General features: G+C 43.0%; 1 protein-coding gene across 1 annotated transcript in view; it reads left to right on the top strand.

The window, feature by feature from the left end:
- megf10 (multiple EGF-like-domains 10) overlaps positions 1-12,916 on the top strand; it is a 57,691-nt gene that overhangs the window by 26,775 nt on the left and 18,000 nt on the right. The window contains exons 8-14 of the mRNA XM_058789069.1: positions 1,223-1,469; positions 2,363-2,483; positions 4,045-4,181; positions 8,342-8,554; positions 10,649-10,823; positions 10,895-11,015; positions 11,476-11,639. Of these exons, the coding sequence (XP_058645052.1) occupies positions 1,223-1,469; positions 2,363-2,483; positions 4,045-4,181; positions 8,342-8,554; positions 10,649-10,823; positions 10,895-11,015; positions 11,476-11,639 (1,178 nt within the window). The remainder of the gene's footprint in view (positions 1-1,222; positions 1,470-2,362; positions 2,484-4,044; positions 4,182-8,341; positions 8,555-10,648; positions 10,824-10,894; positions 11,016-11,475; positions 11,640-12,916) is intronic.

The raw sequence follows: 12,916 nt of genomic DNA, 5'->3' as shown, positions 1-12,916 counted from the left end.
GTGTGGTGCCAGAGGATGTGTTATTAGAATGCATTATGATGTTGTGTTGTATTTTGGTGTCATATATTGCATTAGCTTAAACATTTCATAAAATAGATGATCTTAACAGCGTAGTTACACTACTGAGTTGCATTACTTGACAGAACTGCTTATTCCAGTTATTAAAATGAACACAATTACTGAACCCTGGTGTCCCGTACCTCCACTCCACTGAAACAGTGTTTGTAGCTTTGAAACAGTGTTATGTGTTGATCTCTCTCACACACAGTAAAGCAGCATTTCATTCACACTGAACCAAAGACCAGAACCTGAACTTACCTCAGAATACTCACATATTACTGTGCTTAAAAGATTAAAACATTCCTGATCATTTCCTCACCCCCTTGTCATCCAAGAGGTTCATGTCTTTCTTTCTTCAGTCACAAAGAAATACTTTTTTTTTGAGGAAAACATTCCAATGATTTCAAGGTAAAAAATGCAGTCATTTTCTGGAAAAAAACAAATATTTATACACTTTTTAACCACAAATGCTTGGCTAGCGTTAGCACTGCGATGCGCGTGCGCATCTTTATTAGGTGATATTGGAAAGTACCGAATCAGTGTTTACAAAGCCAACACGCAAAAAATGTCATTGCCCTTTACAAAAATGGAAAAACAACGAAGTTGGATGATTTGGAGGAGAAAATGAGTTGGAGTTTTTAACTGAAGTACAAAGACGAAGAGCTAACCACGCATGACCTTTCCAACAGGATTATGTAATGTGTGAAGACACGCATGCGCATCGCAGAGCTAGCCCAGCATTTGTGGTTGAAAAGTGTGTAAATTATTATTTATTTTTCTCAGAAAATGAGCGATCATTTCGCTAGATAAGGCCCTTATTCCTCGGCTGGGATCGTGTAGAGCTCTCTAAAGCTGCATTGAAACTGCATTTTTGACCTTTAAATCGTTAGCCACCACTGAAGTCCACTATGTGGAGAAAAATCCTGGAATGTTTTCCTAAAAAAATACTTAATTTCTTTGTGACTGTTGAAAGAAAGACATGAACCTCTTGGATGACATGGGGGTGAATAAATCATCAGGAACTGTTTATTCTGGAAGTGGACTTATCCTTTAAGAACACCCTTAACCATGGTAAAACGGCAGTAAAGCAGTCTCGTGGCTGTCCTCAGTGCAGGATGTACTGTGGTGTGGAAGTGAACAGCAGCTCTGTGTGTTTCCGCAGCCTGTGACGGGGATCACTGGGGTCCTCACTGCAGCAGCCGCTGTCAGTGTCAGAACGGGGCGCTGTGTAACCCCATCACCGGAGCCTGCCTCTGTGCGGCCGGATACCGCGGCTGGCGCTGCGAGGACCTCTGCGAGCGCTCCAGCTACGGACACGGCTGCCAGCAGAAGTGCCTGTGCCAGAACAACGCCATGTGCCACCACGTCACCGGAGAGTGTGTGTGCAGCCCGGGATACACGGGAGCCTTGTGAGTTCACCTGCATGCTCAATATACGCTCCCTGTACGTAGAGTGCGCCGTTTGTCTGACTGTACGCAGTAGTTGTTCAACAAAGAAAACTTTCATTCTATATTAACATGCATAAATAAAAATATAAACATGAACACACTGAACACATGACAGGGGCACCACTATGGTTTGTGGACCCCCTGAACAGCATATTTACTCGGGCCCCCCTCAGTAAAAATTGCATTCCAGGGGAGTTTCCCCTCTTAGAAATCATGTTCTCCCCGCAGGGGGCCCCCTCCGATGCCGGGCCTGTGTGAATCGTCCTAACCTTCCCCCCCTTACAGCGCCCCTGACACATGAACACACATTAAAAAAAAGCCTGTGCACATGCATCATTTTCAGGTACATTCATATGTGAACATTTTTTGGCTGCTGACGTTAATAACGTGTTTTACTGTTGGTAATAATTTCACCACCACCAACGCATCTGCCTTAATATTCTCTCGGAGTTTTCCCTTATGAAAATTAACAATGGTTTTACTACGAATAAAACCAAAACTTGTAGCCATGGATGGTAACCATAAATTAACCATGGTTTTGTTACTTCAAATAAAACTTTACAAAGAAGTATTAAGATCTTTTTTTTTTTTTTTGGTAATAAAAACACACTTAAGCGAACAACAGCCTTTAAAATGACTTAAAATGCATTATATAAAACAATGAGGCAACAATGATAATTTTTGTTTGGAACAACATTAGGGTGAGTAATATATGACAGAATTTTCATTTTGGGGTGAACTACCCTTTAATTTTCTTTTGTGTGATATCAGATTGCTAGAGACTATAAAATCAAGCAGACAACTGTATTAATAAAATAATATTAGTCTGACGCTGTGTGTGCCGTCTGCTGCAGCTGCGAGGAGCTGTGTCCTCCGGGGAAACACGGCCGGCAGTGCGAGGAGCGCTGTCCCTGTCAGAACGGCGGCGTGTGTCATCACGTGACTGGAGAATGCTCCTGCCCCGCCGGCTGGATGGTACGTCTGCACGTAACTCAAGTCTGGAAGTGTTGAATAATTCTGATTCATCATGTGTGGGCGTCTGCAGTGTTGTTATTTTATTTGGATTTGGATTTGTTTTAAAGGGGTCATGAACTGCCTCTGTTTTTTATTTTGTACTGTTCTCTGAGGTCCACTTATAATGTTATCAAGATTTTTACATCAAAAAACATCATAATTGAGAAGTAATATGCTATTTTCTGTCGTGTTTTGACCTCCTCATCAGAACGCTCTGTCTGAATAGCTGTGGAGGATTGTAGACTCGGAAGTAAACGCCCACTGCTGTGATTGGCTAATAGTTACGTATATTTAACAGTGACATTCCTCACAGATGGACGCTGCTGTGATTTAGGTCAAAAACGCATAAATACTGAATATATCAAACGATCTGTTTAGCAGACAAAGCAATAGTGATCACGTTATGAAAACAGTTACTCACACTTGTGTGACATTACTGTCAGATCCAATATAGTCGCACAGCATACATCGTCTTTTAGTTTCAATATTTCTGAAAACCCCACGTCGAATTGTGAATAAATTATAATAAATGAAGTGAACAAAGGACTGAGTTCTTACTGACACTGTCTGGATCTTCATTAAAAATAAAGTTTATTCACTCTTTCTTAACACTGGGATCAGAAGGAAGGCAACGCAAACACCGTTTTTCCACAGCTTGGCACTGCAGAGCGTCTTGTTGTCTTGATGTTCTGCGTAGACCTGCATGTTTGCCTCTCTCATTATTTACACTACAAGCACGAATTGGTTGGCGGAGCTAAACAGTCAACGATGTAGAATCGGCGGACGGGGCTAAACAGACAGTGGTGAAGAATCAGTGGGCGGGGCTAAACAGTCAGCGATGTATAATCGGTGGGCGGGGCTAAACAGGCAGCGATGTAGAATCAGTGGGCGGAGCTAAACAGGCAGCGATGTATAATCGGTGGGCGGGGCTAAACAGGCAGTGATGTATAATCGGTGGGCGGAGCTAAACAGTCAACGATGTAGAATCGGCGGACGGGGCTAAACAGACAGTGGTGAAGAATCAGTGGGCGGGGCTAAACAGGCAGCGATGTATAATCGGTGGGCGGGGCTAAACAGGCAGCGATGTAGAATCATTGGGCGGAGCTAAACAGGCAGCGATGTAGAATCAGTGGGCGGGGCTAAACAGGCAGCGATGTATAATCGGTGGGCGGGGCTAAACAGGCAGCGATGTAGAATCCATGGCAGTAAACAAGCAGTGATGTAAAAGCAGGCATTGATCTTCTGTGGAGGCGGTGCTTATCCACACTATTACATCAGTAGAACACTCCACACAAGCTGTTGTTTTGGCAGAATGCCTTCAATATAAGCTGTTTTTAGACTAACTAAAGTTTTGAGTTCTAAAACTTACAGGATGTTTTTATAGAACAATGACCTCTTATATGTCAAGCTCAAGGGAATTTTGGTTTCTCAGTTCATGACCCCTTTAAAAGGTTTTATCTAATTTGTACACATTGTTTGTCTTTGCTGTGTTGTGATGGAAGTGTGTTGGTGTTGTTTTCAGGGAACAGTGTGCGGGCAGCCGTGTCCGGCGGGACGCTTCGGGAAGAACTGCTCACAGGAGTGTCAGTGTCATAATGGAGGAAGCTGTTCTCCGTCCACCGGACAGTGTGTGTGTAGTGCAGGATACACAGGAGAGAGGTCAGTACACACGCCGCGCTGCGAGACAGCACACTCTAACACCTCACAGCACGGGAACGTGTGAATGGTGGTCGCGACTTTCTACACTAAAGGTGTTGCTGAATAGCTGACACGGTGCTAAACAACAGAACAATCCATTGAACACGCCGTACATCTGTCCCTTACAGTCTCATGTTCTCTCCTGTCAGCAATGAAATATGGTGCTACCCTGACTTACATCTGTATGACTCGTGCACAATATTCAAGCATCCTTAAGTCACATGATAGCTTTGTGTTGAGTCGAATAACACCTCCTGGATTAGCACTGGCACTGCTGAGACAACCCCGTCTAGACTAATCATCTCAGAGGACCAGTGCTCTGAAAAACATTGTGTCTGGTTGCAGACCAGTAGCAATGAGCTCTCGCATCATGAAGAGCATGGAGAAGCTGGTTTTGACCCATGGTTTAGATGGTGTTTCTACACGCTTCAAACACACCACAAACTCACGCAGATGTCCTCGGAAGTGTATCGTTGGTGGACAGGAGGAGGTGTGCTGGAGTGCGGGGATTAAAGATGGAGACCAGGGCTGCGTTTCCCAAAAGCATCGTAAGCTTAAGTACATCATAGACCCATTGTCACCAATGGAGCTACGATCAACTCAGGCTTGCAATGCTTTTGGGAAATGCAGCCTATTCAGGCTGATAAGGAAGCTGCTGCCTGCACCCTGTAGTGAAGAGGAGAGTGACTTCCAAACCACTGCCTGACGTGGTCAACGCATCCAAACTTATAGAAATGTTTTCACACAAAGCCACTGTAAGACTTCAGAAGTTTCATGAGACGACAAGCACAAAGCTCCTTGACTCATGCTCTGATGAACTCAAATGCTGCTTAGTCTGAGATGCATCATGTAAACCAGGGATTATTGAAATGTTCCTGGAGTCTCTGCAGCACCGCACATTTATTTGAACAGTTGAACAGTTTGAGAGCAGAGTGGGGCTATATATCCTGCTGACAAATGTCAATCAGTTGAGATTATACTGTATTGTTTATATTGTGGTATATTAATGTATCCACTGCTTACAATGATTAAAGTTACTTCATGAGCTCGCACTTGCATATAACCAGATACAGCAAAGAGTATGTGTATTTGGCTTGCTGTCCGAGGGGAGGAATCCAAGTTCCGCATCCTTATCTGGGACAGTAATAACTGAGAGAGAGGAGATAGGGTGGTGGAGGGATGCTAGAGGTGAGTTGGCTGTATATTTACCTCCCATCATGCTAATTAAGTTGATTATCTGAACGTTTCCATCTGGTGGTAATTGGTTGATTATGTGAACGTGCTCCTCCCAAACTTTGCTAATAGAACATCATACAATAAAGTGATAGAAACATCAGTGAAAGTGAAAACAATTAGCAGTATAATAAGCAAAACAAACCATGCAAGAGATAGAATTTAATATTCGTATCACAAAGGGTGAGTTTGGAGCACAAGCACTTCAGAACTACAGAAGAGAGAGTTCAGAACAGCATTTACTCATATGCATGTAGAGGTAGAATAAGTCATGCAGCCATTTCTCCTGGTGTTTCGTCCAGCAGCAGCAGCAGCAGAATGCGCAGCTGTAATTACAGTATGAGCGACTGAGCAGCATGTATTTAAACTGCAGAAATAGAAACGCAAGTGCATTTTTATGACTTAATAAGAGCTTTGGCTTCACCAGACGTCACTGTTACCTCCGGTTTACCCTGATTTCACCACACCCTACCGGCTGGAAAATAATCGCTTAACAGCCACAGGGAGGAGCCCACCAGTGTGTGTGTGTGTGTGTGTGTGTGTGTGTGTGTGTGTGTGTGTGTGTGTGTTTAACTAAGTGGTTAAGAGTTGAAGAGCGTGAGTCTCTGTATGCAGGAGGATATTTGTGGGATGCTGAACAGAAAAGTAATCTCTGAATCAGCGTCTCTGTCCTGCGCTGCTGCTGCTTCTCTGCTAAAGGCTGTGATAAGTGTGTCCTCTATCTGCATCCAGCTCCATGGGGACTGATAGAAGCTTCATTACGAGCTCAGACCGTACGATCAAGACAGACAACACAAAGCAGCTGTTACTGTGCATTCTTTACATAGTTTTAATGTTGCTTATGTGAAGAATGATGAATCACATTTTACAAGTGGAACACACATTTCTACAAGAATACATCGATTTAAATTTTCTCAAATCATTTTTTGATGACATTTATTGATTCCATCACACAATCATTCAGTTCATCTGGGAGCATTCAGAGACTAATGTGCTGGTTTGTGATACATGTTTGGGAAGATAATCACTGAATGGAGATATTGAACTTAAAGCATTAAGGCATTTGAAGAGGAGCAAAAAGCAATGATTAAATACATTTTAATATACATATTAAAAGATTTTTATGCTTTGTGTTATGATATTTGCTAGCTAAGGCTGTTACTCGTTAGTCTATATTTGTCACTGATCTTCAAGGGTTGGCACATGTTTTGAAAGGCACAAACTGGTATTTTTTAAGTGATGTTAATGCTAGCAACAGAGCCACTTTAAAACATTCAACATCCGAGGGCTCAGCAGGTGTTTCTGTCAGGACTCCTATAGGACCAAGGCTAGGTCCTTGGTCTAGACACTAAAGGCCGTCTCCCCACAGATACAGGTATGTGGATAGCGGAAATAACGGCCACATAGATCTTTAAAGGAGCTGGAGCCAACACGGCATGTAGCTTCCTAGTAGAAGTAGCTCTAGAGCTGAGGATTGTCTCGTTGTCCTCAGCCAAAGACCTGAATCTGTCCCTCAGAGGCCAGACCTAAATCTTCCAGATCTTCGGTTGGGGCTGAAATATCGTCCCCTGCACTTGAGAAAGATCTCTCCAGATCAGGATCTTCCAGGGGATGCCGTCCAGGAGGTCCTCAAACCAAACTCGAGCCGGCCAGAATGGAGCCACTAGTAAGAGCTGAGCTCTGGGTGTCTGAGAACAGGTTCGCAAGCCGCGGAACGTAAACTACTCGTAGAGAGAGAAACGTCTAGAGCAGGATCTGCTGAGGGGGCGCGACTGGTGACTGATGTAAGAGACTAACAAAGTGTTGTGTGTTCAACATGCCCCTCAGATGGGGAAAGAAGAACTAGAAACACTGCACTCATCTTGAGGCAATTTATGTGCCACATGAGATGAGTATTCCCCAAAAACCACGGGCTGGTCGGCCATCAAGTTAAGTTAAGCTTTATTGTCATTCTGCCATGTGTGGAGACATACAAAGGAACGAAATGTCCTGCCTCACAGGACCACAGTACTACACATGAGAACATAAGGGACCCAAGGGAATAAGATTGGCTGCTGCCACCATGAGATATAAAAGCCTCTGCACTCCTGACCTAGCCTGATGTTTCTGACAGTCTTACGCTCCTTGCACACTGAGTCCGAAATTTTTGTATGTGTTTTTCTGTTTTTTCATATTCGTCATCCTTTCCTATCAGAATGCTTGCTACGAATGCGAAAATGCAGAAAATCAAACCCGTTCCAAATTTTTTATGACGGACGAAAGTTTCACAGGCAGTGAGTAAACGTGATTGACACAACGTGAGGTGTATAAACGTATTTATTTTTTAACGTGCGAAAACTTCTGATGAGAATTTCGGACTCGATGTGCAAAGACCTTTAGAATCAAAGTCGCACGTGCAGGAGGCAGATGTGTCTGTGTCGTGGTCGAATCCCACACTACCCCCAGAAAAGTGCTCTCTGATTTGGAGAAAGTACACTTTTTTTGGGGTTCAGTCTGAGTCCCAGACACGCAGGTCTTCCATGATGAGCCCACAAACATCTCTTCAACCCTCTGCCTCGCCTCGTACCCCTACCAACCACTGCTGAGTATGCTGATGTTGCTTGTGTATGTGAGCGAGCAGAGTACCTCGGTGTGAAGATCGGGAAAGTACAGGAGACTGCACTTGAGTCTGAGCGCGTGCCTCTCTTACAATGAGAAGGTGATTTATTCAAAACACTTATAAATCATACAGAATGAGTTTTTTTGAGAAAGTAAAAATGCAGAAAGTTTCCTGTAAAGGGTAGGTTTAGGTGTAGGGTGATAGAAAATATGGCTTTGTACAGTATAAAAACCATTACGCCTATGGAGACCATAAAAGCCAGCGTGTGTGTGTGTGTGTGTGTGGGCAGGTGCCAGGATCAGTGTCTGGTCGGCTCGTACGGTGTGGGCTGCAGACAGGCGTGCAGCTGTGTGAACGGTGCCCAGTGCTATCATGTGAGCGGAGAGTGTCTGTGTGAGCCGGGATACACGGGTTCGAGATGCGAGGAGCGCGTCTGTCCGGAGGGGCTGTACGGTCTGAAGTGTGACAGGAGGTGCCCGTGTCACGCCAATAACACACGCAGGTAAGACAAACACCGCACATGTGCTCCAGCTTCTTCTCTTAATGCAGTAATCACATGGCCATATAATTCATATAAAATAAATGTAATAAATAATTAGCAGCAAAAGCTGGGCAATTCTTTCAGTGTGAACTGCTTTAATTTGGTGCAAGAGATACGGGGAGTGACTTCAGATATATGTCAGATTCCTTATATGTCACTTTTTGTAAGTTTTGATTTGCAGTCGCTTAACCAGAATAATAAAAGAAAAAAAAAAGTTTGCTCAAAATAAACTCAAGCTTACCTGAGTGGCCACTGAAACAGGCTGCTGAGGTTGATGTGTGTGTGTTGTTATTTTTTGAAGTGGACACACACACACACACACACAGGGTCTCATTGTTGAGATCAGACAGACGTGCACAGCTGATGACCCACATGTGACGGCAGCTGCTCAAGCGCTCTTCACAGCTGCTCTGTCCGCAGGTACTGGACAATACAGACTCATTAACACCAGCCTCTGTCGCTAGCAAAGAATGAAGAAACCTCATCTCAGATATAAAGAAGTCAGTGGCTGTCAATGGAACAATACGATCTGATATTAACGTACTTAAAGCACTGTGTAAGTGTGCAGTGACTTCACTTCCAGTCTCTTTTTTCTGACTTCATAGATGAGAAAAGCCCAATGTTAGTAATGAGATGACGTTATGAAGCTCAAAATCCAAAATCTTCAGTCCTCGTCATTACACATTGTTTTAATGCATCAAACTGAACACAACTACATTTAGATATTTAAAGGTAAATTCAGTTTTTTCTTCGTGGTCTGGGTAAACCCTTGAGCCTCAGAGAGGAGTTTACTGTAGACCTGCTCCTCATATTCTGTGACCTACATACATTATGTGTACAGTGCAGTATGCACCAGGATCACTTTGTTTTCACATTCACATCATTTCTAACATTTAAATGGCCGTAACTTTTGAATTTTTTAATAAGACCTGTTGCCAATTAATCACAGACTTAAAGGTTTTCCTGCATTTTCCCACCAAAATAAAAGCTTCAGAGTTAAAAGGAACCTTTAAAACTGAAGATTTAGATGGATTAATAAAATGAAATAATTACCATTATCAAATATTAGTTGTTTGTACAAATGTATTACCGGTAATTCAGTAATAATATTCCTCTCTCTTAGTAATTAGAGTTAAAAATAATAATCTTTCAAAACATTTATCATTATTATTCAAACTGATTGTTTCTTAATTACTGCAGTGTGAATGTGATGTGGACTGAGAAACTCTCACCTACAAAAACAGGTTTGAGTCCACTTAAAGTAAAGCTGCAAAGACACTGCAAAGACTGTTGTTGTTGTTTGATTGTTTTGATTGTGGGGTACTGAGACAGAATTGCTGCAGTAAAGGCTTTATTTGCAACAGGACATTAGAAAATCAACAAAGAAAACAGGAATGTAACAACAAAGAAAACAAGAGTGCAAGAAAACAAAAAAATATGCAATATAGCTCTCATTTATTATGTGAAGATACAAAATATACAAACAACAACAACAACAAAAAAAAAAAAAAAAAAGCCACAGAAGAATTATAAAAAAGTCATGTAATCTGCCCGGTCTTCTGCATTTGGCCATATATTCTCATCCATATCACACCTGATATCTTCTCTGGCAAGGCATCTTGGGAAGAATCTTTTGGTATGCCTTATCCTTCCTGGTATTGTTCAGCTGTGATGTCTTGACATGCTGCATCCATTGCATCCTGGAGGGACGATGGTCAAAAACCTTCCATCTCCAGGCTCAGAAAAACTCCTCAGTTTGTGATATTTTGAATGCAGAGCTTCATTTTGCAAGAGATGTGAGGCATTTTGCATTTTATGTGCAATTCTTGGATTTGTGTGTAAAGTTTTGAAAAAAGAGGCCAAGTTTTGAAAATGTGTGTAAACAGCTGAAAAAAACTGTAATAGACACCAAAAGCGAACATGTGAATGTGCTGTTGGATGGCTGAAATATGAAATATTGAGGAGGTGCTTGAGGAAATGGTGTAATGTCAGATGTGGCGATGGCTGTGTTTAGCGGCAGCAGCAGCTGCAGTGAATGCTGTGTGTCTCTCTCAGCTGTCACCCCATGTCGGGCGAGTGTTCGTGCGGCCCGGGCTGGTCGGGCTTGTACTGTAACGAGACGTGTGCTCCTGGTTTATACGGCGAGGCGTGTCAGGAGGTCTGCCGCTGTCAGAACGGAGCCGACTGCCACAGCGTGAGCGGGGAGTGTGTCTGCGCACCCGGATTCAAGGTACAGCTTCATAAAGACACCGTGTGTGTGTGTGTGCTGGAGTCAAACACTAACATGTGCCGTGATCGCAGGGCTCAGACTGCTCCGCTCCCTGTCCCGCCGGCTCCCACGGCATCAACTGCAGCTCAGTGTGCTCCTGTAAGAACGCAGCCGCTTGCTCACCCATCGACGGGTCCTGCTCCTGTCAAGCAGGTAATTCACCTCAGACCCCATCTGTTAAAGGGCTCACGACATGGACTTTTTTATTATTTTAATATGTTCCTTGAGGTTTACTTGTAATGTTAATAAAGTTGTTTGCACAAAAAAATAAAATAAAATAAATGTGGAAAAATGATTATTTTCAACCATCATTCTGACCCTCTGTCTAAAACGAGCTGTTTGTTCCCCCTCGGATCCAAACGAGCCGTTTCTGGAGCTTGATTAAATAAATGCTTTGTTTATAATGAGGAGGAGGTTTTAAAGCTACAAAGACCTCTTATATGCCAAAAGATCAAGGCAAATTTGATTTCTCTTGTCATGACCCCTTTAAAAGCATAGATCACCCCAAAATGAAAATTCTATCATCATTTTCTCACCCTCATGTCGTTCCAAACCCGTGAGAAATGAGTTCCTCCTCAGAAGACAAGTGAAGGTGTTTTGTGTTTGGTGTCAGGGTGGCACGGGGTGGACTGCTCCATTAACTGCCCCAGCGGCTGGTGGGGTCTGGGCTGTAACCTGACGTGTGTGTGTGGGAACGGAGGAGCCTGCAGCGCTCTGGACGGGACGTGCACCTGTACCCCGGGCTGGAGAGGAGAGCGCTGCGATCAACACTGTCAGGTCAGCTCATCACCAACATCACAAACATCTCAGCCCAGAAACACCAAACCTCATACTGAACTCATTCACACAGTCAAAGCCAACTCGGTCACCTTCTCATTCGGACCCCTTTTCCGGGGTTCTCAGAAGTGACCTCGTCATTAGGTAAACTTCTGCAGTGGTGAATGGAAACTACAACAAATGTAATTTTGTGTTCCCGTTTGCTCTAATAGCAAAAGAAAAAACATGGTAACGTTTTTACAACAACAGAGAAACAATATTGAGATATTGATTGAGAAAGATGTCAGATTTGCTGTCTCTCAGTCAGCCATTGTATTTTATGTGTTATAGCTATAGATTATTTTTGTAAATGAATATATACAGGTGCATCTCAATAAATTAGAATGTCATGGAAAAGTTCATTTATTTCAGTAATTCAACTCAAATTGTGAAACTCGTGTATTAAATAATTTCAATGCACACAGACTGAAGTAGTTTAAGTCTTTGGTTCTTTTAATTGTGATGATTTTGGCTCACATTTAACAAAAACCCACCAATCTCAACAAATTAGAATACTTCATAAGACCAATAAAAAAAACATTTTTAGTGAATTGTTGGCCTTCTGGAAAGTATGTTCATTTACTGTACATGTACTCAATACTTGGTAGGGGCTCCTTTTGCTTTAATTACTGCCTCATTCGGTGTGGCATGGAGGTGATCAGTTTGTGGCACTGCTGAGGTGGTGTGGAAGCCATTTAACCAGCTTTTGGTACCTTTGGCAGTGTGGGCAGGTGCCAAGTCCTGCTGGAAAATGAAATCAGCATCTCTATAAAGCTTGTCAACAGAAGGAAGCATAAAGTGCTCTAAAATCTCCTGGTAGATGGCTGCGTTGACTGTGGACATCAGAAAACACAGTGGACCAACACCAGCAGATGACATGGCAGCCCAAATCATCACTGACTGTGGAAACTTCACACTGGACTTCAAGCAACATGGATTCTGTGCCTCTCCACTCTTCCTTCAGACTCTGGGACCTTGATTTCCAAATGAAATGTAAAATTTACTTTCATCTGAAAAGAGGACTTTGGACCACTGAGCAACAGTCCAGTTCTTTTTCTTCACAGCCCAGTTAAGATGCTTCTGACGTTGTCTCTGGTTCAGAAGTGGCTTGGTAGCCCTTTTCCTGAAGACGTCTGAGCGTGGTGACTCTTGATGCACTGACTCCAGCTTCAGTTCTCTCCTTGTGAAGCTCTCCCAAGTGTTTCAATCAGCTTTGCTTGACTGTATTCTCAAGCTTG

Source organism: Onychostoma macrolepis, chromosome 10 (assembly GCF_012432095.1).
Source record: "Onychostoma macrolepis isolate SWU-2019 chromosome 10, ASM1243209v1, whole genome shotgun sequence".
Lineage (NCBI taxonomy): Eukaryota > Metazoa > Chordata > Actinopteri > Cypriniformes > Cyprinidae > Onychostoma > Onychostoma macrolepis.
Note: the sequence above shows the minus strand (reverse complement) of the source record. Positions and strands in the feature narration are given on the sequence as shown.